Below are 26,503 nucleotides of genomic sequence, written 5' to 3' on the forward strand. Positions count from 1 at the left end.
GACAACCTTGTGGCATTAGATCCTTAAATCCTAGGAAAGATAAATGGCTTTCATGCATTCCTGGCAATGTGTCAGAGCACAGGGGTCAGGCGAGAAGCGAGGAAGGGAAAGGAGGTGGACCAGGGAGGATTCACAGAGGCACAGGGAGTGGATTCACTGGAACTATTGTATTTGTTGGAGTGGGATTCAGGATTAGAAGCCTGGAGTGAAACCTTTTCCTTGATAAAAGGCTTGTGGCTGCTTTTGAAATATGCCCAGTGTACCCAAAGGTTTTACATACAGAATAACCTAAAATGATAAAGGAGTTATCTGTGGGCATCAGTATTTCCATGTGATATTTTGCAAACCTAAATGCATGGTTATGATGATTTGACTGATGCCTGACATCAAATTAAAAAAGCTATAATCAAATATAAACGAAGAACAGTATAAACTTGAAATTGTTTACCACTGGTGGTCAGAATTTGTCCTACATCTCACATCAAACAAATTAGCAAAGATACAATAATATTAGCTTTTTACTCTGTCAGACCAATATGGTATTAGAGCAACTGTTGTGTGTTTACTCACTTACAGACTTCCTGGTACTGTATGTGAAAATAGACCATCAACCCTATAGTATGCCTTGCTTATCCGATGCTGGTATAAAGGATTTCTTTTGCTGTGTCATCTTTTAGAAAACAAAAACTTGACCAATAAACACCCAAATATCAGAACTCTGGTGTCTACTGCATAAACTCCCATCTTTAATATTCTGTCTTGTAAAATCATCCAGCAAGATGATCTGTATTGGCAGTATGTACAGTATGTCGCAAGTCCACTGGGAATGTATTTAATGTCTGAATGTAGACGACTTTATGAAAAGAACACAACCTCACTCCTGCAGCTTGCAAGAAAAACTGCTTCACTGTACTCGGAGATCTGAATGGAGCTGATACATGTGTGGATTGTTTCTACACTGCTTCACTGTACTCGGAGATCTGAATGGAGCTGATACATGTGTGGATTGTTTCTACACTGCTTCACTGTACTCGGAGATCTGAATGGAGTTGACACTGGAGAAGAAGAATAAAAGAAAAATGAACGCGGAAAAATAAATCATTTACATGTAGCCTTTCTCAGAGATACCTGTCAAAAAAGAATGATACAATAATAATAACTTTGGTTTTGGAAGGTTTCTCCAGAGTAAGACTGCCAGAGATATTGTCTGTTTTTGTTTTTCCTTTTTATCTTTTATTTTGTATTGTGTAAGTTTCATTGTTACTCCCTTTCAACACCGAGGCAGCGCTCTTTGATGTGTATTTACCTATCCCATAGGGTCCCTCCTTTCACAGTTCAGTGCCCACACACAGCCATTCTCTCAAGGCTGAAAGGCTTCAGTTACATTAAGGACTTGAGATTTCCCTTTACAAATTAATGCAAAATATCAGTTCATCTTAACTTTCAGTTCAGTGCTTACAATGGGTGCCAGATTGACGTCACTGGACACACATTACTCAACCCTTATTCTTCATATGCATGCATACTGACACTAACACTTATTTAATGAACTGATTTGAAATATATAAGCAGGTCATAGGTCACATGTATAACTTCCTGCTGCTCGGTTGTAGTAGGCTGTAGCACGAGCATGTCTGGTTAGTTCACAGAGTGGCACAAACTTTCTTTAAATGTATCAGTAGATGAGTGAGCTTTGGAGGCCTTAAGGGAATGTAAACAAACTGGTATGCCAACAGAATAGCGCTGCGATCTAAAAAGTATTCTGCTTTGATTGCAGAGTGCTGTTATTGTGCCTCAAACACTCCTGCCGCCACAATGCAATGCCTTTACCCTTGAAAGGTACAGGGGTTTCTGCATCCCATTGACTCTGAATGTCATATCATGTCTCTCTGAATGAAAATCCCTGGCATTTGAATGGTGCCTTATTAATAACAGCATGCACAGCTTTTGCACTCAATGAGTATCAACCTTGTATTGTACATAAAACCGCCTTCTATCCTTGACAATGTGTGGCTAAAGCATTAATGCACTGAAAATATACTAGGGAACTAAAGTAGAGTTTTTTCCCATTTTTCATCAGATTGTGTGGGAGGGATTGGCAGTATTGATAAAGCCAGACCTAGATCACACAGATTAAACCGTATAAAGGTGTCTGATACCCATGCTTTTCAGATTGGAATAAGCCCGGATCACCCTTTTTCAAAACACAGGTTTGGAATTGTTATTGTTGTTTTAGACTCTTGTGTTCTTACGTTGAGATCTATAAAAATCATCCAAATTCACAATGTTAGCGATGGAGAAATGAATTGAACAGCCAGCCTCATGAATTGATAGAGCACCTGGGATGCTCAAAGCCAGCAGCTGAACCACATTGTGCAATCAGTTGGAACCTACATCCACTTTATTATTATTATTATTATTATTATTATTATTATTATTATTATTATTATTATTATTTAGCGGACACCTTTTTCCAAAGGTGACTTACATCAACGTCTCACCTGAAAGACGGAGGACAAGGAGGTTAAGTGACTTGCTCAGAGTCGCACAGTGAGTCAGTGAGTGAGCTGGGATTTGAACCGGGGGCCTCCTGGTTAGAAGCCCTTTTCTTTAACCACTGTAGCCCATACTGTGTTTCAATTAAAATCCTTTCTTTATTTAGGTCCAGCTGGTAAGGGGTTTCCATTTACTTTGAACCCTGCCAGCCCCACTTTAGGCACTGTATGTACACAGAGTGCAGACAGAGAGAGCAGGTGGGGCTACCAGAGCCATGCTGTCATGTGATCTGAATAGAATGAGGAAGGTTAAGTTCCGCCACCTAGGCACGCTCAAAGCAAATTCAAATCCAGGTAAATACAGATTTAGAAAACATATATAATAGTTCAATATTGGAGCACTAGAGCAGAGTACCACTACAGTGATTACAAACACTATGAAATGGTAAGGGTAAAAAATAAAAAACCTAAATTACATTTGAAGCTGTGTACTCTAAGCGAAATTTGAAACATTTAACATTTAGGCTAACATTGTTTTCTGTAAACCAGGCTCAAACTTAGGATGCATTGAAATCAGACTTTACAATGTTATGGCTTGTATTGTATAAAAGTCTAAATATTGGCAAATCTTAAGATTTGCTGGTAAATGTCGACATTAAAATAATGCTTTACTTCAGACGTTTACCGATTAAATCTCAAGAATAACCAAGTGCCTTTAGCTAATGCTGAATGTCTCGCTTTCGTGCATTGTAAGGCTTCAGGAGTCCTGTGTAACTCCAAGTGCCACACAATGCTGCAGTAAGTAAATATATCTATTCACTGTCTGTCTTTGTGGCATTGGTGTCATAACCAAAGTGTGACTTTCTGTTGAAAAAAGAAGGTCCTAAATGATTTAATTTGCATTTAACAGAATGTTATTTTTCATGAAATTACTACGTATTTGAGATACAATACCCTTCAACACCATTGTGAATTGTTTTATATGCAAATTTACCAGAATGTTGGTTGTTCTACATAAATGGATCACAGTATTGTTCAGTACCATGTTGAACTAGTTTAAATTGCTCAATTGAGCATTACTGTAAGCTCATTCGTGATTATTTTGTTAATGGAAAATGTGAAATACATAGATTGTTTGACATCATCAGTATTTTTTGTTTATAGAAAATGTGTATGCAGAAATAAATATATTATTCGACCATTAATGATTATTTTGTTAATTGACCATTTTATATGCAGGAATAAATACCTTATTCAATGCATACCTGCATTTACCAATAAGCTTTGGTAAATCATAAGATTAACCGGTAAATGTCTGAAAAGCAATATATTTCTCAATAATTTCGAACAGTTACCACCTTATTTGGGAAATGTTGACATTTACCAGTAAAACTTGATTGATCAGATTCAGACTTTTACTGTAACATATACAAGCACAGATTTCCCATGAATATGATTATTGTTATAGCATGACTTTTAAATAAATGTTTATTATCTTCAATGAGATATTGAGCTGTTTCTGAGAAAGACAGGGTTAGTAGTGGTCTCACAAGAAGCTCTGATCGGTCTAAGGAGGAGGTTCTATGGCAGTCACTACATGAGACTCAACAGCTGGAATATGAGCTGTTTGCCTCCTCTAGCAAAAATTGGCAAGAACAAAGTACTGTGCCGTGAGATAATGACCCCACAATCCTTGTGAAACGACTTGGCTCAAGTGGCCACATTTTGAGAAATAACATTTCCTTTTTTGGAGTTATCACACAGCTAAAGTAAAACTGTGGCTCAGGAGATGAAAGTAGGATCTGTTAATTTCTCTGCTGCACTGGTACAGACAATGATGGAAATAAGGCAAACCTTGTATTTCTTATTCAAACACATTTACTACATGTTCTGAACAGGAATTTCAAGTTCATCTCTTTCTTTACTGGTCTGCATGTTGTTGTTTTTTTGTTTGTTTTTTTGCGAAAATGGGTTGAAATGAACACCATGCAGCAAAAACCCCTTGTTCAGTCTTAGGTGATGCTCCAGCCAGTCTTCATAACAAGTGGCTTCACAAACTGAAGTTCATTTCACAATGTACTAGCAATTCCTGTAACCTAGCAACAAATGTCTGGCCTATCTTTGTAGTCTCCTAACAGGCTTTAACAGATATTCCCTTCACAATAAAAAGCTAAATTGCTTACATTATGACATGAGTTTCTAAACAGTTACTCACTGAATTAGTAAGTAAAAACTAAGTTCATGTTCCATAATGTAGTTTATTATCTAATTAAAGTTTGGACAGTGTGTTACTAGTTTACCTTTTTGTACAAAGTAGCATTTGTATAAAGTATTAATATTTGTATATTTGTATTAATATTAGCCCTCATTTAAGTAACGTTATTACAGGCCAATAGTCACTTAAAGCTTAGGAGGTACAGTATATATGCAAATTGATCTTTCTGCACAGTATACTGCATATCCTGAGGAAGACATTTTGTCTGAAGCCTAATTTTTTATCTTCTTGCCAAACACATAGTACCTATAGGAAATATTCAGGGCATACAAAGAAAAACCCTAAGAGGTCAAATCCTGTGTCTCGTGTGTAATCAATCCCCCTGTGACATGTTCTTATAAAACACAAAGAAGAAGCCACCATTTCTCTTTGTATTAATAAGGTGCGGCAGCATGTAAAGGCTTATCTGCTACTAACAAGCATGCAGAAGGCAACATAATTCACTCTTCATTTTCAGTTAATTGTCCCGTTAACCATGCTTTGCTTAAGAAGCGCAATGCTTTCATTTATTTCCATAGTTATTTGGAGTCGTGCATGTTTTTCTACCCTGAAAGAGATTAACTACTTTGTTATGCCCAGATGCTTTCTTTAAACACAAATCTATTCTTTGTACTAAAACAATTGACAGGCATTTGTGGATTTGTGTTTGCATTTAGTCAGACGGTTAAACAAAATAACGAGCCGTCTTTCCAAGTACGGTGTTAAATCAACTTTCTTTTTATGAACAAATCCATGCTGCTGTGAAAGACTGTTGGCAGGTTAAGTAGTCCTATGTTTGCTGCATTTATAGGTAGTTGGGTAGGACCTGCTTGCTTGGCTTGGGTATTAACATTTCCTGTGCCAGATTGATTGCCTTTTAAAAAAGGTAAAGTGTCTCACTTTACTTTGCCTGTGTTCTCTAAACATGTCAGTGACTTCTGCCTTTTAAGATATTCAGGGGTTTGCTATTTAAAGTTCTGGTATCATAGTTTAACGTCCATAGTGTTGTACCTGAAATAACACTGACTTGTTTTCAAAAGACTGCAGGAAAGAGGTGCGTTTTCAAGACCCGAGGTCCTGATCACAGTCGAAAATAAAAGGATAAATATGAGCAAGTAACATTTTCTAACTTAAGCTTTAAAAATATGCCGCAAAAGATCCCTATTTAGTAACATTAGAAGGTTGGAGTAATAACCTGTCAAATGTTTTCAACTGGTGTTGAAAACACCAATGCATGTGAAAGGTTAATTGGTGGTTGTTTTGTAAAATCATGCTACCATTGTCAAAGTATTTTTTTAAAGCATTATGCTGTAGAAGTATGTGACAATGTTAAATGTTACACCAGGAATACTAAAAGAGAATGTGACTTGTTTAAATGAGTCATCTGGATTATGCATTTTTCCCAAAGGTGTGTAATGCAGTTTAGTTCCAGACTGATACAGAATTCCATGGTGCGCTACTTTGTTCTTGTAGCGAGATTCGTCCTTAGAGTTGGAAGAAAATAGTTTTAAGTTTAAACTGCAGTCTAGCTGGCTCTTTTTTCAAGGTGCTTCTGTTACTTTTTATTAGAAGAACAAACAAATTGTTTCTGAGGTTTATTGACTTGTACAGTATGTGCAGGTGACCACGTAGCTCACTTAACTAAATATTCAAAATGCTGGTTTTTATTGTATTTTTTTTATGATATAGGAAGCAAAAACTAACCTACTATGCACTTTTCTAAAGCCTGCTGGATTTGAGCACTGCTGTTCCTCCTTCATGCAGTGCAGGGATGGAAAGAGACTGGCATTGCATAGAAGCTCTTCTTCTGATTAAAGGACGTTGGTGCATGCCATCAAATAGCAGATGATGAGCGCCCTCTATCACCCTTCTATAATATCATCTAGATAATCCCCATTTTCCAGTAGTCTCAATATATTGTATTATGTTTTCCCTTTTTTTTTCCTTTTCCCTCCTTCAATAAGCAATGTATTAATGTATTATCCACCTCTAATGCATTCAACTGATTTACTAACACCTCTCTTGGTTGTTTTGAATTTACTATATTCCAAAATACAATGTTGTACAGTTTCCTTCCTTTGACAATCCCCACATAATCCATCTACATGTTTCCTTATTCTAAAAAGATGCTGACTCAATGCCGTATGTCCAGTTCTCAATCTATTCTTTATAGTTTCTTCCTCCCTGTTCAAGTCCCCTCTAAATGTTTCACTTCCTAATCTTACCTCTGGCTGTATATATAAAACCTTCCCCAAGGATTGTGTTCCCATTGATTTTGCTGTGATTCCATGATTTTTTGTTTAGTTATTGCATTTATTTCTGCCTGGCACAGAGGAGGGAGTACCATATCCACTTCCTTTCTCAATAACTCATTTTTTGCCATAAAATCCACCTGTTCATTACCGAGCACCCCAGAATGACTTGGTACCCGTGCTAATATAATGTCTATGTCTCTGATTGCACATTAATTCAATGTTATTAAAATATCAAATATAATATTCCTGACTCCACTCCCTGTCTCAATAGTATTCAGTGAAGTCAAAGAATCAGTAAACAGGGCTACTCTGGCTGGTATCGCAAATAACAATGCCAGTGCTTCTGCAGTAAATTTAAATAGGTGATCAGATAACCTTTCCATTCTACAAAACTCCATCTCAGGTATATATATATTGCCATAGCCACATTTCCTGACCTTTGATCCATCTGTATATACATGTAATGCTCCCTTCTTTCCTTTCACATAGTCATTTGCCTGTGTTTTAATTACTTCTTTCCTACTGCTCTTATCTATAATTTCTGTAAATTGTTTACAAATTTTTGATTTTACAAAAGTCCACCAGGGTATTCAGATATAATCAATGTTTTCCACCTGCTCTAATTCATTGATCTTTAAATGTTCTATCCAGTTCCTTACATGAAACCCCAAAGTACCTCCCCTCTTTTTCCATTGAATCAGTTTATAATGCCAATAGCTATTTTAATTTACACAATTTCTCAATGCCTGAAGTTTACTCCAATATTTAATAATACCCTCCTGAGTTCTAATGGCATTTCTCCCATCAAAACCTGCAATGCTGCTGCCGGTGACGATCGCATCATTCCTGAACAAATTCGCAAAGCTTGAGCCTGTATCTGATTAAAAACATGCAATTAGCTCTTGTTTGCTGCTCCCAATACTTGACATCCAAAATCCCAAGCACTCCATATTGCATCTTTATATATCATACTTAGACATTTCTGTTCTGCCCCCCCAAGTCGTCCCAGCAATAGCTCTCAACAGATTCATACATTGCATTTCTTCTCAATATTCTGTATTTGTTTTTTCAATCTCATTTTACTATCTAAATATACACCCAGATATTTAAAATACTCAATATCTTTCAACTCCTTCATTCCCAATATAACCTTTAACTTTTCTACATTCCTTGTTCTTGAGAATATCATGCTTACAGACTTCTCTGTCAAAATCTTAAACCCCCACTCATGTGACCAATTAGCTGTTTTGTCAAATGCTTTTTGTAATTCTCTCTGTATCCTTTCATCCTATTGCTTTTTTTTTTATCCAAAATACCCCATCATCTGCAAAATAACATTACTTTACATTTACTTTTGAATATTTCATCCGCTAAGTCATTTATCATGCTTTAATAAGACACACCTGAGCTTGTTACCTGTACACTGTGGCTCATCAAGCTCATATTAAAACCTGGAATGGGTCACTTTACAGGTGTCCAGAGTGTAGCTGCTCACAACTGCCAGGAAGAGTTTACACTTTGTTAACACAGAATTGAGAAAGGCATGCTTATTCTGGCAGTATGTACGTGTAAAACCGTTTTGAATACTCTGAGCATATGCATTTCTGCAGGATGTAATGGAATGTAATTTGTAACTTTAGGGCTATCTGGGGTTGCCTTCCAGGTAGGTGATGTAATTGTCTTCAATAATATACAGCAGTATTACAGAGTTCACATATAGGATTGAAGGGGTTACGTTCTAATGCTATTAGGGCGCTGCACATATCAAAGCCCCTGGGAGGTATGTGAAGCCATGTGCTGATGGGAGTGCTAGCTGTCTCTCAGAAGAGATGGAAATCTGAGGTCCCATCTGTACTGAAGATGTTAAACAGTCCCCTGGCTCTTGTTAAAGGGAAATGGGGGCATTGCTTCCAGTGTGATGGACCAATTTCCTCAAGGAATGTGATGGCAATTTGATAACAGACCAGTTATTTAAAATGTATGTATTGTTTATTTTATCAATGATGTCGGTTCATTATAAGCCCTGTCAGTATAGCCAGTGTTTTAACCTCCTCATTATGTTTTTGAAAGATGTATGCTGAGAGTTCCTTCATAAAGGAGATGAGATTTCTGCGTCATTGAACTAATATACCACCCCATTTCTTTCTTGACATCCCAAGAAGTCTGAATTGTTTTTGGCTAGCACACTTAATACAGATTGCAATAACCTTATTGTAAGTGCCATGGTTGGAGCTGAAATGCTGGCTGCAAGCTTTATTAATCTAGTCCATGCTTTTGTGCCAATAAGAGTACGTGTCAGTTGGTGTGAGAATCTCAACAAACCGTCCGATCGCACAGCTGGTGCAGATGCATTAGGCAGCATCACACCAATGCCTGCGTTATTCATTGCAGTGTTTATTATGAATCTGCTTGTTGTGCCAAGCAAGTCAGGAGTTTAAGTACACTGACAAGACCGTTTTGTTTGTTTTTGGCAGTTCAGTCAACGAAACCCTTTACGTAGATCTAAATATTGTTTACTACTGTTAGATAACATTCTGAAAACTGTAATCATGTGTTTGAAAACCAAACAAAAAACAGTAACCTGCACTGTAACTCCAGATATACTGTATGGGGTCCAGTTTGTGATACCAGAGATTAAATATACATGATTCCGTTTTAAATAAGGCTCTACATCTATCATACTTTTTGCTTTACTTTTGTAAACTGTTGTAGTTCATATTTGGTTTGGTTTCCAGTCATTTGTCTTTTATTTACATTTACAACAGGATTTGTACTTGGCATTTGGCACGACATGCTGCCTTGTTACTGTAAAAGAGTATTTTATAATATTGTTTACCTTAAAACCCATAAACCATTTGACCTCTCGAGTTGTAGTAAAATTGTTCTGGGCACCTACTCACCTTCTTGATGCTCCAAAGAGGGTGCCTCAGTGAAGCAAACATCATACCCCAGAGGGCTGTGCTGCACAGTATACATATTTAAAATTAACAAAAGAAAGAATGAAATAAGCCTCGCTTTCACAGGGAAATTCCTAATATTTGTTCAAATTCTCCCACTTTTATTGTGGTACAAACGTGTTTGGACTAGATCCCTCTGGCGCTATGCAAGCTTCGTAACCACGACACGAAAGGGTCTGATATATTCAAACAGTCACCACCTCCAGGAAAATTCAATCCAAATAAAAGATAAAAAAAATTACTCAAGGAAATACTGCACTGTTTTTGTGGCCTGCTGATGTGCTTCTGAAACGTATTACCCGACACTGTACTGGTTGTATGCAATATGTGGCTTAGTTGCATATGGTATTGAATGTTCTATGTAGCCATAAACAGGCATTGTTTTAATTGAGAAACCCATGTGCACATTGTAATTGGGCCTGCTCTCAAGGGTTGTCTGGAAACATGCTTCAGTAACCCCTAATGTATTCCTTACTCCAGTCTTCTCTGGAATTGGAATATTAAGAGATGTAAACAAGTGCACTGCTCTCAGTAGGTTGATTCCTGCTTGGGTTTAATGTACCTGGTGCTGGGTTCTGCTTAGCAATCCATCTGTTTTATTACTACGTTGTAGACTGGCAATTAAAAACAATGTTCAAAGTTAATTATATTTTCTTCAGTTAAAGGACATGCACAAATACCAAAGCTATTTGCATGTGCCAGGCTATTGCTATTCAGTATTTATAAAATGCATTTTACTTTTTTAAAAACTGAACTACTGTGTGTTTAATGGTAAATGGCAGAGTGATACAAGTAAATACAGCGCTCTTGTTTCTGTGAATGCTGTTACAATGTGGATAGATGCAGTAGACATGGCTATTGCGTTACTTCACAGCGACCCCTATTGTCAGATGCCTGCTGTGCCAGACTGGATAATAGGTCAAAAAGTATATAATGCTTATTTTTCCATTATTACAGGGTTTTTTTCTTTCTTTTATTATTATTATAATAGCAGTAGCAGTGTGGAGTAGTGGTTAGGGCTCTGGATTTCTGACCAGGGGGTCGTGGGTTCAATCCCCGGTGGGGGACACTGCTGCTGTAACCTTGAGCAAGGTACTTTACCTAAAATTGCTCCAGTAAAAAAACCAAACTGTATAAATGGGTAATTGTATGTAAAAATATTGTGTAAAAAATAATAATGTAATTGTATGTAAAAATAATGTGATATCTTGTAACAATTGTAAGTCGCCCTGGATAAGGGCGTCTGCTAAGAAATAAATAATAATAAATAAATAATAGGAAGTTTCAATATTTGGACACTTTCTACATGTCCCACAGGCAGATGTCACACTTTAATATTTGTCCATACATACAGTGTAGACAACTGCTTATCCGATTGTCATGAAGCTTAGTTTTAACATAGAATATGGGTATCCGATTCCGGGGCTATAGGGGTCTGTCTGTCTGTCTGTCACACGCTGTGCGTCTTTACTGGAGACGCGCTAGTGTATGTCATAGTCATCAACCTTTTCATCATACAGATTGAATTTACAACCCCGGCTGGGTTTAATCTCTGCCTTCAGAATTAAATGATACTGTCAACCCACACCGAAAGCAGCTTGCCTGGGTTGTTATACGACGTATCTGCTCGGAAGCGGTCCCCTGATTTTGGACTTGCCTCCCTGAACAGCAGCAGCACGTGCTACTATTGGTTCGCTGGGCTCTGCTGCTTAGTAATAATCGCTGTGTTGGGCTGTAGAAGAGGGAGGTGATCATCACAGAACAGATGGGCTGGTCTGCGGCGCTGTAAGAGTCCCTGACAGCTCTTACACACGGACCTTGCTCGCTGCACTCGACTTAACACTTTTAGTTTATTTTGAGTATTCGATGTTTTTTTTGTTTTTTTTTTTGGGGGGGTGGTGGTGGGATCGTGCAGTGCGGTGGAAAGGTAACTGACATTGTTTCTGTACCTTCCCCGTGGTCTACCAAGGGGAAGGTACCTTCCCCGTGGTCTTCCCTAACGGAAGCAACGGATTTAATACCAGCAAGCTAAGCTACTTTGGCTTGTGCAACTGTGTTTAGTTTTGGATTGCCTTGAAGCAGCTATGATTTTTTCAGACATGAACACGAGGACCAATTCCCCCAAAGTGCACCCTCCCAATGGGACGCGTTTTTATACATTCCAGGCAAGTACTGCACTTTTTAAAAATAGTTACATTGCTGGTTTGTTTATTGTTTATGTTGTATTAGTGGCTGTATCGAATCATTTAAACGTGGATATTGTATACCCACACAATACGCGTTTGTTTTGTGTTTTTGTATTTCTTATTATTTTTAAACAGAGCACGCATTGAGATACATGTTTGGCGCAGCCTTGCGCACAGACTAAAACTACTAATTCACAGGACTCATAAATAACACGACTTTCCAAACAAATTGATACCGAACCTATTTTCATTCGAGATCAGAGGTTGTTGGTTTTGTCTGGTTTTTTTTTTTGTTATAAAACAGGAATATGTTCACAAAGCGTGTGTTTTTACATTTATTCGTGGTTTACACCTATTAGGATTGCTACGCGTAATTTCTTTATTTAAACATGGCACTGTTATATGGTTTGTTTATTTTTGTATATGTACTGTAGTAGCCTAACTGCAGTGATTTAATTTCTATCCATTGTTTTCATGAATAAGTGATACTGTTTTAAATGGTATTTAGATTTTTTTGTATAATAATTAAAAGCTTGACATGCAACGTTGTAAACTTAAAGTCGATACTTTGAAAGCCTAACAAAATTGACAGCATCACACGTCGGCTTGTGTTGTCACAATGGCACAACATTGATATTTTAGGAGTCCAATGGCTTTGGCTGTGTGTTTTGAAATGGGTAACTCCACTACTCAATACTTAGAGAAAATAAGCAATTTTGTTCACCCAAAAACCCAAAGTAGTTAATGTTTTCTATAATGTAGAGGTAATTGGTCGAATGTTATGCAGGTGTTTCATTTTTTTCAGCGACCATTTGAGACAGATTTCTGAAGTGTTGGGTCAGTTCATACTGCCGGTTGTATTGGTACTGTAGGTTCAATACTCCTATTCTTTTGGATCTGGTTGTTACGCTGTTTCCTGCTGAAACGCATGTGGGGTATTGGTGGCCTGTGCCCTTTTGGTCAAACGTCCATGTCACACGTCGTACTCGGCATTTAGCAGGACATCCTACTGTAGACAGTGAGACAGCCTGCCTGTTTTGATGTGGTCTGAATAATGTGTTGGTGCAGTATTCTGACTGCCTGCACTGTATCCTAACCACGAAGTTACTGTTCATTTAAAGCCTAGTGTACAGGCAGCTAGCAGCTGTACTGTACAGGTCTTCATTGCCATAGGCTTGTAAATAGAAAAATGTCTTGTAGATATATTTTATAATTTTACCTACATTATATACAATGGATTCCAGCAAAGCTCACTAAATGCAGTTTTATAAGAACATGTGACTGTTTTTAGCAAATTATTATATCTTGCGGGGGATGATATCCTCCCCCATCCGTTTGACTTATTCCATGTTAAAATCACTTTGAAAAAAGTCTGGTTTGTCAGCAGCAGATCAAGATCAAACAGGTATCATCTGAAACTCTGTAAACCTTAGGATTGCAGGCTGGCAAAACTGTCTAGAACTCGCTCTGATGAAAAAAGTGACCTAAATGAGTGTCTAATACTGGGAAAATATTGGAGGTGTAGGTGAAGTAATGTGTAAATAAATTAATTTAATACATAGTTAGCTGTCACAGGAATCACATTTCTGGCTTTCATCTAAACTACTTGCATGTTGCTATTTATGTCCTTGGTGGGGCTTGTAAATGACATCATTAGTATTACTGTTATAAACTTGTTATTGCCAGCATTACCACATCTACAGTACTGTATTCTCTGGGGTCTCGAAGCTCAAAGATTGGATAATTGATAACACATTGTGGGTTAGAGCCTCTTCTAGGTTAGTCCTGTAATGTGTCATTATTTTAGAATTAATTCATGCTATGGGTACCAGTACTGCTGAAAATTCACAGTAACTTTTAACACAAGACATGCCACTGTTCCTGGAGTTGACATTTTAGCAGTGCGTTTCTAAAAATTCAATTACAGCTGGTCTTAAACCTTAAGGTTACCAATTAAAGGAGTTAAGTATATCAATCAATCTTTATTTTATATAGCACCTTTCATAGTGGACCACCATCACAAAGCACTTTACAAGATGCAGTAACACCAACATACTTTAAATACAGAGAAGTGCATAATACATGATATACATTAAAAAAAAGCCTAATACAATACAGTGAAAAATGCATAATACATGAAATAGTAGCAAACACAGAGAAGCTAATAGCAGATATCGTCTTAAAGAGCATGGAAAGCAAGAGAGGACTAGTGGGTCTTGAGAGTTGATTTAAAGCGAGCGACAGTGGGAGCGTCACTCACCAAAGCTGGGAGAGAGTTCCAAAGAGTCGGAGCCATGAAGCTAAACAAGCGTTCTCCAAGTGTGGTGCACTTTTGCATGGGCATAACAAGCAGGCCAGAGTAAGAGGACCTCAGCTTGCGGGCAGGGACATAGCGGGTCAGCAGGTTGAGGAGGTACTCAGGACCTGTGTGATGAAGGGCATTGTAGGTGAGCAGGAGAGTTTTGAAAGTAATTCTGAACTTTACAGGTAGCCAGTGCAGCTGGGCAAGACGGGGGGGTGATGTGTATCTAATAGAAGTATCTGACAGAGTTTCAAGGACATGTTAATCCACATGGATTGTGTAAAAGCCTTTTTTAAGGCCACTTCCGTGTCAACTGCTTACACGCATGCATTTATTGATTACTGTGTGTCAAATCACAAAGAGGCTCAAGGGACACACTCGCGCTATGAAAAGGTGTTAACATTGTGTGATTAAACTCCACATTGCGAAAACAGTGATTGTATTTAGCAATACAGAATGAACTCAAACTGTTTTGTGAATGGCAAAACATTTAGTAAATCAATTCAGAAAGCTACTACTGGATGCATTTTAAAAGTGCAGTACACAGTATTGTACAAGACAAAATTAATTGTATTTTGCCCCATTCTATCACTGAGACAAACAAGATCGATTCATTGTTTTAATAAAGGCTGACAAAAGCAAGTCTGACTTTGTAGAACAGCTTAAATACTTAGTAGATATTAACAGAGCTAGATCCCAATCAAAATATGCTAACTGCAGTAAATAAGACCTTTTGTTGTCATGGCAAGTTTTGAATTCTAAAGGTAACATTCGTAAAAAGTATATTTTTAAAATGTTCAGCTAATCTAGTAGTTTCTGTATTTCCTACTATGACAGTATTTGATCAAATATGGCTTTGACAACTAAACAGTGGTATATCGGCAGATGCTTCTGAACGAAAGCTTTTGAACTGCCTGTGTTGCAGTGCTGCTTGGACCGAAGGAAGTTGACAAGTTTTATGGTCCATAATGACATCTGCTGGCTGAGCAGAGGGCAAGTACTAAGGAGGCTGTGGGGAATTCGAGTTCATCTGAAAGAATATCTACATACAATTCCAGGGAAAAGGGCAGAAGAACTGTGCATTTTTGAGAGATGCTGCAAGCATGAGCATCCTGGCATTCCTTGTTGATTTGACTGTCCACTTAAATGATTTCAACTTAAAGCTACAGGGGCGGAATTGCAATGTAGTGGATCTCCATAGCATTGTCGCTTCATTTAAAAACAAACTGCATCTCTTCAAAAGTGATTTGGAAACTGGGGAGATGCTGCATTTCCCAATGCTGATAAGCTGCTGGGACACTGCAGACGTGAATCAGATGACGTCATCTCTGGACAGGCTTCTTCAAAACTTCCAGCAGAGGTTCCAAGAATTTGAAAGTGTTAAAGAAGTCTTCCAGTTTGTAAAGAACCCATTCGTGGTACAAGCAAATGGCACTTGGTGCGATCAAGCAAAAGCATCCTTTCCGGATGTTGAAAAAGCAAAACTACAGCTGGAGCTTATTGATTTACAAGCTGATGAAGTGCTTAAGATGCGGCACACTGAAACTACATCTGAAACTTTCTGGACAACCCTTGTGCTGGACTCCAAGTATCCTCACTTGAGGAGGGTGGCATTTAACATCTTGACTATTTGCGTCGACGTACGTGTGTGAGTCTGCGTTCTCAACAATGAACAACATTACATTGCATAATCACTCCGTTTTGACTGATAATCATCTGTGCATCTGCCTCCGTCTTGCCTTGACTGAACTCACTCTACGATAGCTAAGATAGTAGAGATGAACTCTCTAAGTATTAGTTTCTTTCAAATTCTGATACTAATATTAAACAAGCTACAAGGCTTTGTTTATCTATCTATATTCATATATGGCTACAATAATTTTATTTGACAAAACCAAAGTTAATACTCTTCGTAAACTCTAACTCAAAACTTAAGTTATCTTAAGTTAATGCTAATATTTACATTTATTTGACAAGTCTCAGATTTAATTTATTACATCTTTTAATTATTAATATATATTTTTTTAATGGACTAAAAATATAAGCAATGGGGTATATTACTAATTCACAGCATTCTGTTTGTTGGACAGGGACACTTGCGGCATGAAAAATGTTTCTCTGGAGTCTGGACCTTGACTATATCTTGACCAAGAAATTTGGACCTTGACAAAAAATAATTGACTACCCCTGCTCTACAGTGTCCTAAATATTTAGAAAAGAGGATTAGAGGAAACCATAATAGATGAATGGGTTGAAATGCAACTGTATTTATCGAAGCATCTCAGTTTGTGTATCTCAACCTAATTTCAGGGTTTTTTTTCAAACTAAAAACTGATTGCAGACTTCTTATCATGTCGAAATAAACCCTTGCATACATTTAAAATGTAATTTATTTTTGCAACCTGTAGATGTTAATGCCTTCCATCAATTTAGTTTTCAGTCAGCATAAGCAAATAATAGCAATCAAGTGAAGTGTGAGCAAACTAAGAGGCTGTGAACATGTAACAGTGGCAAAGAAGGACTAACCCGATTTATTCACAGTGAACTGATCAGACATGGGATTAAAGTCAAGGTGGATAGGTTTGAACCAGTTTTGATTTTGTGGTTAACCAGGATTGGGATTGAAGACCTTCACAGGATAAAATCCATGCAGATGCCCTTTGTTATATCTGGTAATGTCTCTGTAAATGGTAGGTGGGAAATTGGAAACGTTGACAGTAATGTTGAATTGGGGCTTGGGGTAGGTTTCAGGTTGCATTCTGATGTAATAATAATAATAACCGTCCTGTAGAAGTGCCTTTGTGAACACACCCTGTTCTCATTCCAGCAGCATACCTTTAAAAGGACCCATACAACGAAGGAGATCCAGTCAGCTGCCGTGATGCAGCATTTCAAACTTCTTTGGCAAGATACAGTCCATTGGGTCTGCCTGCTACCTCTGTGATGCACTGAGCAACAATTTAAGATGCTGAACTGCTTGTCATCATTACTATTCTTGCAGGCCTGTTCCCTGGGGTACCCTTGATCAAAGCAGTTAACGTAGAAGCTTGCTGTGGGAGGAGGTGATGCAGAGTTGCATGTAGACTGACAGGGGAGATGGATGGCAAGCTGTGCTGTCTCCTTAAAAGTGTAACTTTCCATTTCGAGTCGCACAGCAATCTGAAGTTCGACAGCATTTGCAAGGGGAGCATTTACAGCTGGACAGTTTAGGTCCTGACAGCTATGGGCAAAAGCATGACTGTACTGAACTGTATATGTGGAAATAGTGACAGATCAGACAATCTACAGTATTTTGTGCTTGAATAGGTTTCAGTGAAATAATGTTGTAGCTAGCTAGTAAAATAACCAGATGTTGTGGTATATTTGTTGCATTTGCACATAAATTATAAAGATAGAGTCTTCTCCAGTAAATTTGTATGTGTCAAATCCTGCAGGCACTGTACCTGTTACCAGGAATGCACAGGGTGGTGCTGATTCGATGTGACCTGTCTGCCAGGTGTTGAAATTGTTCTGGAGAGTTATGTGATGAGTGATCAATAAGAACCGCCTCTAATTCCTTCAGGGGAATCAGGGTTATTTTCCTGTTCTGTAGTAGTTACACTTTCCAGTGACACAGTTTTCATTTAAGAGATGTGTATTTTAGATGCCTCCAGTACTCTAGCCATCTTTTAGAGTGAGTCAAATCTGATCCCTTGTCCATTATGACTGAAACTGATTAATTGAAGTGGGGGAAGCTTACATAGTGCCCTGTGTGCTTCCTTATCTCCTATAGCATGATAACAAAGCTTTGTGGTAATGCTAACCCTGACAGTACTTGTGCTGCACTTGTTTCTGTCATGTTTCACATCATGTCTTGAAACCTATTTACAAAGGGTCAACGATTTGGCAATCATACTTGAAGGCCGTTGATTTTCTAAATCCCAGCAACATCTGATGGATTATAGTACTGTGTATATGGACAGATCTTTATCACTGCTGATGCAAAATCCACAATCAATCCTTTTTATTTAATTTATTTATTTTGGTTTCCATGCAATTTATTTTTTTTTGTCTACATATTCACATTTTATCATAACTGTACAGCTGAATACCATTTGAATTGAGCACAGTATACAATAATATTGAGATGGACAGGCAAAGGGAGAATTAAAGAACATAAGAACATAAGAAAGTTTACAAACGAGAGGAGGCCATTCGGCCCATCTTGCTCGTTTGGTTGTTAGTAGCTTATTGATCCCAGAATCTCATCAAGCAGCTTCTTGAAGGATCCCAGGGTTTCATCTTCAACAACATAGGTAATATTATGGCCCTGCTTAATACTGGTATAAAAAAACAACCATGTTTATTTTATTTTTAGTAAGAATGACGTTAGTAATGTCAGAGCTTTCATTTATATTTGTGTCAGTGTCCATGAAGGCTATATTCTTCATGTCATTAATCGGCATTCTAACCTCTACTGGGCAGATTGGAGATTCAGTTTGACCCAGTTTGACAGATTCTGTGCCGATTTAGGGATGAGCGAGCTTTGGAGAGCAGGGCCTCTTTTGCTGTTGTCACGTATAAAGCTGTGTTCTTAGCTGGGACTCGGCCCACCTTTCAGCCATGCTCTCTGCAGATTTGCATGACTCACCACCCCCGGGTTATCTTCAAACTCATTCTGATAAGTCTTGTGGGATAAAAGCGGAGGTACGCCAGGGACACCAGACTCCGCCGCTGCTTGATCTTGTTATGTGGAAGCCTCCCAGCTGTGGTGTTTTATTTCTCCTTTTTCTTAGCTTAAGTCTGCGATTCAGGAAAAGGGGGATGGGTGGCTTAGTTTTGTGCCTATGAGTGCATGTTTGTGCACCAAACATGGAACTAAGCTATGCTATGACACTTGGGGGGGGGGGGGGGGGTCATAGAGGTGATGGTACCTCTATGTTCCTTTTAGTGTTAGTAAAAGCTGCTCCAGTTGGCTCAACTGACAAAGCTGCTCCTCACATACCTGTATCCCAGAAACCATTTGAGATACAGACTTCATATTTGCCTTGACTGTGACTTCAATATTGTAGCCATTTTCTGGTCCTCATGGAAGACACATCACTGTAGTTCTGTAGCTCTCACTGAGGCTATGGGCCTATGTGCTGTATTTCTGTGGACTTAAGTCTCCTGTGCAATAATTTAATAAATAGAAAATATGTCTATACAGTGTGTGTGTGTGTGTGTGTGTGTGTGTATTGTGTCTTGGAATTAACCTCAACACCAAACCGTCACACAATGTAGCAAGGATTTACTGCATTTAATTATACTGGTTTGCATAGGCACCAGATACAAATGACCTTACAAATGCTCACAAGACACCTTTTGTTGCCTTAATTTAGATGTAAAATGACTCCACTGCTGTATGCTGTTGAATCCATTGTGGTTTTTAAAACATGTATGTTAATTGAATTATAATTGGTTTCGGAGCAGTACAATAGCAAGTATCAAAATAATTTCCACTCACTCTAAATGAAAGCGTATTCCCCCACATTGGAAAATAAGTGTCCTGGGAAAAACATCAGTTAATGGAAGGAGAGAATATTAAACCTGCAGCAGCGGTTCTGCTTGAATTATTCAAGTCTGGGTCAGAATGGGTTATGTTGTATTCGAAAGTTGAGATATTTCAGGGGTGCAGGATGTAGGTTACTGTAAGACTGTCTTGGCTGTAACAGCAGCTTTTAAGATACAAGCAATGGATTTAATTTAGTGCAGATATAAGATTAGCAATTATAATGCAATTTCATTATCTGGCTTGACCCCATTTTAGGAATGATTCAATGCAGGAATGTGGAATTCTGTGCCTAGGCACACTCGCGCATACAGTACATCACAAACAAACTCAAGCACCATGCATTGCCAATATGTAGGGGCCTATATACTGTATGTGTGTATTTCCTAGGTCCATAACGTGATTTGCTCTTTAGCCTGAGTTGCATCACATCATTGCCTCATTTTGTATTCTGATTTCCACGAGTGCACCTCATCGCTACAAAATGGCATGGAAACAAACGATGAAAAGCTACAAAAAGCTGGAAATTGCTCGAGCTCCTGAAAAAAATCTGAATCCGACACAAGTCGCAGAACAATTTGGTGTTTTCCATTCTGGTGAGTTGCTTTACCATTCTGTTAAATAATTGTGTGCATGTTTGAATAATGCTCCTGTACAGGTATATAATGAATCCAGAGCTGCTGCTGCTGTATTTTATAACGTGTGTAGGGGTGCTGTGTTAATTTGGTTTGACAGTTAGTTTATTAACACTAGTTTGTCTTTTTCTTTATTATTATAGTTTATTAACATACACTAGTGCTGTTCTCTTACTTATTCTATTCATTTAATATGTTGATGCATCATGACAAGTAATTAATATGTATGTATTTATTGATTCATATTGTCTCTGATGGTCAACTCTGTCTTATAAAGAACACTTTGGCTAAGAGAACACTTCACTTGCTTCCCTAGGGGTGTTCTCTTAGCCAGAGACTACTGTAATGTAATAATACTGTTCAGGGCAGGTTAATAACAGGGAGCTAACCAAGATGCTGAAGACAGTGGCCAGAGTGCCCTGGGCAGACATAGATACTAAGCAAGCATGTGTTCACATTTCCTTTTGAGTAATGTCATGAGTGTTAAAGTATTGCAAAATACACACACTATATCCAGATTTAGAAATCTGTAAACGATTCTGTAAAGCAAATTTAATTTTTTTTTTTTTCCGAATTTTGAAAGCTGTTTAAAAAGAATGGTTTCCATTGATTTCAGTTTTTTCTGAGTATATTTCTGTGAATGTAGTGGAGCAGTTACAGGAAAAATGATGACTTCTTAGTCATTCTGCTTGCCGGTGGTATTGGTTAATAGTGGAGAGATAGTAAAATACTGCCATGTTCAATTAATGAAAGTAATATTGCATTTGAGCTGTCTTTTACACACTCTACCTTTACAACCTGCCATAGACCATTAAAGGTGAAGCAATAAAATGGCTGTCATATAAACTGTCTCCTAAATTTCCTAATAAACTTTATTCGGAATGAATAATAATGCTTCCAAGTATGGATTGGTGTCTTGATTTGTGGAGTTGAACAGATTTGTTTTTAGTTTTTTTTTTTTTGTTTTTGTTTTTTTTAAATAGAGGATACAACCAGTCAGCTTAATATTTCAATTATTGGTAGAAAGAGAAAACATTGGCTTCATCATTGAGACTCGGTTGCTGTAAAGTTGTTTAACTTTTAATGTAATAAAGAAGTAGTAAAAGGGTGCTTTCAGTGTTTTGTGAGTGCGTTCTCTTCCCCACTCGTAATGTAAAGACCCCAGGATTTACCATCTTGCTTTGGCTTTTGCCCCTTTCTGTAGCTTTGACAATGGTGTGAACAAGTACATTGATTACTGCTACTCCAAATATATAAAGCAGGATTGATTAAATAGCTCCCTCCTCTAGTTGATATCCAAACCTGCCTACTCATCATAACACAAGTCCGATGTGTTTGTCTTTGCTGCCTAAAGAAGTACTATCATTCCCTTTTTGTAAAAAAAAAACAAAAAAAACACACAGTTGGCCATTCACTGTGCAACTCAACAAATTTCCCTCTGGTAATAGCCAGATGAGATGAAGTCCATTTTGTCAGGCTAATCCGGCTACCAGTGTTCCACAATGCACAGGGTCTAACCGTCAATACATTTTTTTACTGATTTTAAAAATAAAATAACAAAAAATGGATTCCATGGAAACGCTGACAAATCCAACTCCTACTTTACTTGGAGCTTGCTGTACACCGTTCTGTTCAGCATGCTCAGCAGGGGATTCACCCAGACGGGATAACAACTCTCCCAAGAGAGGGAGGACTGATAACCACGCTCCATGTGAGTAGGTGGCTGTTCGCAATCCTAATGGTGCATCTATACTAATGTCTCTTGTACGTTCCTGATGAAGTTGTTCACCACATGCTAGCATGATATTAAAAATAAGATTGTGGGGATTTATCATAGTCTCATTTCCCCTTCATCACTGGAAGCGCACAGAGCATAAGCAGTAACGGCACACACACCCTCTTTTGTTTTTTTTTTGTTCTTTTAAGTGTCCAATTTATTAAATAAGAAACCATTTTTTTCCATTTATTGATGTTATAATAAGGGTAGATGAACAAAACACTCTTCTAGAAACATCTAGAAACTTTGGAAACATACACAAGTAACTGTGGTACTTAGCAGTGTGTGTATAGTGTGACGTGTATCTGTATGCGTTTTGTATCACAGTACAGAATAGGGATGTGCCAATATGATATTTTCTGTTAGTTTGATTAGTTTGACATATGTTGTTGTAACAGGGCGAGGTGCCCTGTACAGTGTTTTGTTTATTTATTTTTAGATCGGGGTCTCCCCCTCCGCCCCGGTGCAGATTTATTGTTTTGTGTTTGTTTATTATGATTTATTGTATGCATGACGGCGAGCGCCATATGTTTGGTTATTGTTTTGTTTAGTGACGGCATAGCCGTTTGTTTATTTTATACTGTTTGGTAGCGTGGATGGGTAGCCCCATCCACAGCACTTTAGTAAACTCATGCAGAAGGTGGCCATCTCCCGAATTAATTAGGTGATTTAATTTGTTGCTAATCGGGAGATGGTCACCTGTTATAAAAGCCTGCAGCTCTCGGCACTCGGGGTGGGTGTTTTAGGTGCGTAGAGAGGAACAAAACAGAACGAAATGAAAATTAAAGAAAGATACCAGGAACAGTGACAGCAACTGCCCAGCCTGACCTGGGATCGTATTATTTTTGTTTAAACCTTTTATTTTGCTCTGTGAGCACAGTGTGTTTTTGTTTAAATATTTATTTTATTTTTGTTATTGATAAAAATGGCAAACGCCACTAAACTGCAGTACTTGCCTGGTGGTGTCAGTATTTTTTCCCTTCCTGCTTCTGCCTGACGTCAGACGACTCAGTCGCCCTGTCACAGTTGTATATTAAATCGCACTGTAAGATTGTTATTGGTTGGTACATAAACATGTGGACAATGTGTTTTGTGTTGAGTAAAAACACACTTTTTTATTCTATTTAATTAACACATAACAGCTTCAAACTTCTTAAAGCGAATGACTTGGAATACACATCGGCACACCCCTAGTAGTAAGTGTCACATGCAATCGTGGTAAACAGATTATTATTCTTGTTTATTCTGGGTGTTCGCTGCAGATGATATGCTAGATTTGGAGACGTAGACTGTGTGTGTTTTTTGCAGGATTGTTGCTTACAGTATTTGTAATTCAAGGAGAGACGGGGCACGATTTCCTCCCTGCTGGGACTTGATTTTTGACAACAGCATTGCGCTCCTGCTTTGGGTGGAAGCAGGCAGCACTGACTGGGGAGCCCAAGGCAGTTTGCTAGCATACTGTAGGTATAAGTAGAAGTGATTGAGCTGAGCTAGTGGGCACGGTGGGGGGTGGAAGCAAGGAGCATGGCATCCAGAAACCGCCAAATGATACAATTTGAGAGACCCTGATGAGCCCTTATTTGTTAATATCTTGAGAATCTGCCAATTTTGGCTTTGGTTAATTGAAAAATTGGCTTTGGTTAATTGAAAAAAGATTTTTTGTTTTGTATTGAACCAGTCAGAAACAGGACACTGGGGTGGGGTACACTTATTCATGTTTATTTAGGTATGAAACACACATACAAAACCTTTATCTAGATCAGTGATCGGCAAGTGGCGGCCTGCGGGCCAATGGCGGCCCATTTGAGGTTTGGTGGCGGCCCCTCTGAGTTTCTTTATCAGTGTATTACATTTTAAAAAAACATGAATTAGATCCGCCGCCTTGGCACTTGCGCAGCCAGCTTCTTTGTTGTTGTTGCTGGAGTGATTTTTCTCACAACGTGTCTGTCACTGGTTGCTAGGCAACAGTTCCAAGGCATGCAGCCAACGTCACATGGAAGTACGTAATCAATGCTTATGCAGTAACCGTGTGCCAAGTGCTGAGCCAGCGGAACAAATTAAATAAATTGTTTTAATTTCTTAGAGGAATGTTTTTGTTCCCTTGCTGGGAGCAAAATGTACAATTGAATGACCACATGTAATGTTAAATGGGAATAGATTAAACCGGCATTTGTGTGTTATGGCTGCTTTTGGTGGGAATCCACGTACCTTCAAAATACTATTTGCGCATTTATTTTTCGTTGGAGTTTTTTCTTTCTTTGAGAAAGACAGAAGTAATAGGCAGCTTGTAAATGTAAATGAAACCCATTTAATAGTTATTTATCTTTGCTGTTGCACAGATTAGTGTTAAGCACTGTTTGAATTCTGTGTGTTTTTACATTGTGAATTCTGTGTGGTTTTATATTGTTGACTGAAAAGACGATAGCAGCATTATAGTGGTAATGTCTTTGTTCAAAGTATAATTGTACTCCATGCTTTGCCCAGTGTGTTTCTGTAAGTACGTTGGTATTGTGTAGGTATTACAACCTGATTGTGTCGGTGGCGGCACACAAGCCATTTTGTGGGCCGCCACAGCAGCCCCTGGTTACGTTGAGGTTCCAACCGCTGATCTAGATTTAACTTTATCTGCTTAAAACCTCACCAGAGAATACAAAAAATGCTTTTTTGGTAACAGATGCTGCTGTACATTTTGGCAGTAAACTACACATTGTATGGAAGCCATGAACAGAGCTTAGCAGTTATTATGAGGGCACAATGTGGAGTCACACCCTGTTACAGCTGGACTTGCAGGGTGACTTGGACAGCACAAGCAGCAGGTGTATGTATGCACCAGACCACATGAGAAGAACATCCTCTTTTACATTCTGTGAAGTTATTGTATATGAGCATCAGTTATTTCATATGTATTATATTTTACATGTCATGGGATTAGTCATTTTAGTTTCAGTATTTGTACAGTACATCTAAAATGGGCTACTGCAGTGGTGACTACCATGATAAATATGACATTCAATGTCGAATACATTGATAGTAGATTTGCATTGCTTGTAAATGGATAATATATGTGGTACCACTATCCTTATAGCATGGATCTCTTATTAACATCCTTTGCATCTACAGTATTTAAAGATTTAAAAAAACAAAATCTGTTTATGGATTCCAAAGTATTTAAAATGCATGGGAACAGAGCTGGATTTATTCAGTTCTAATACTTTCATTTCATGTGATGCAAATACAGTATATCAGGCTCACAGACATTAGAATCCCCTTTAGTCTATGTGTTCTAGTTAACTGCTAAAATGCACTGAGATCCACTGGCTATCAGTATCAATATGTAAGGTGCACCTTTCTGCAGTGGTTTGTTTGTTGTGGCTTAATTATATGCAGTGTCATGAACCAGAAATAAATCACACTGATTTGTAATTTATTGGTTGTGACGAAAGAGCTTGACTTGTTATCTTCTCCAACAGTTGACCTAAATCACAGTTGGACTCTGTCTTCAGCAGGTCTAATGCACACTGACTCTCTTCTTTTAACTGGGTGATTGAGTCTGATTTATCATTCAGATACCTGCAAAACAATCTCTTAAGAAGTAGCTTTTGTGTCCAGTTATGAAAATTATAGATTTGAACTGTCAGACCTTTTTTTTTTTTCTAGTTTTCTGCAAGCAAGGACTAGAATACTGTACTGGTACACAGGATATTTCATTCCATTTTTGATGCGATCCAGGATTTCCCTTGTTTCTGTTGGTTTCATGTGCATGTCTGATCTGCAAATAATGGCTCACAGGATCCCCACTCTAACCAGCTCTTCACATTAGTGTGTAATCCGAAATATTTCCTGGGATGCTATTACGGATGTTTAGGTATACTGTAGGTACTAGCTGGACAGCATGACCTGCAGATTGCCTGATGTCAGCCAACAAGTTGTTCATTTTAAACCAGCTATAAGTAATTGATCCAACTGAATGGTTTCAGCTGTAGTAATAATGTCTAAAGAGTTTCCAAGTACTGCATTTTAAGTGCTGTTTCTCATCAACTGTTTTATGTATTTTATGATTTTACTGGATAGGCTAGGGGTTGGCAACACTGGGCTTGATTTCTTTTTTTTCT

The 26,503-nt window shown here is 38.1% G+C and overlaps 1 protein-coding gene across 13 annotated transcripts in view; it reads left to right on the plus strand.

The window, feature by feature from the left end:
• LOC117971779 (liprin-alpha-2) overlaps positions 1-26,503 on the plus strand; it is a 178,168-nt gene that overhangs the window by 45,793 nt on the left and 105,872 nt on the right. For 3 of the 13 annotated variants that reach the window (XM_059027577.1, XM_059027581.1, XM_059027583.1), the window contains exon 1: positions 11,940-12,126. The exons of 9 other annotated variants lie outside the window; for them this stretch is intronic. In XM_059027577.1, coding sequence (XP_058883560.1) covers positions 12,046-12,126 — 81 coding nt within the window. In that variant the 5' untranslated portion in view covers positions 11,940-12,045. Of the gene's footprint in view, positions 1-11,939; positions 12,127-26,503 lie in introns of those variants that run through there. One more of the 13 variants, XM_059027582.1, reaches the window with a different exon arrangement.

The sequence above is a fragment of the Acipenser ruthenus genome, chromosome 7, assembly GCF_902713425.1.
Source record: "Acipenser ruthenus chromosome 7, fAciRut3.2 maternal haplotype, whole genome shotgun sequence".
In the NCBI taxonomy this organism is placed as follows: Eukaryota; Metazoa; Chordata; class Actinopteri; order Acipenseriformes; family Acipenseridae; genus Acipenser; species Acipenser ruthenus.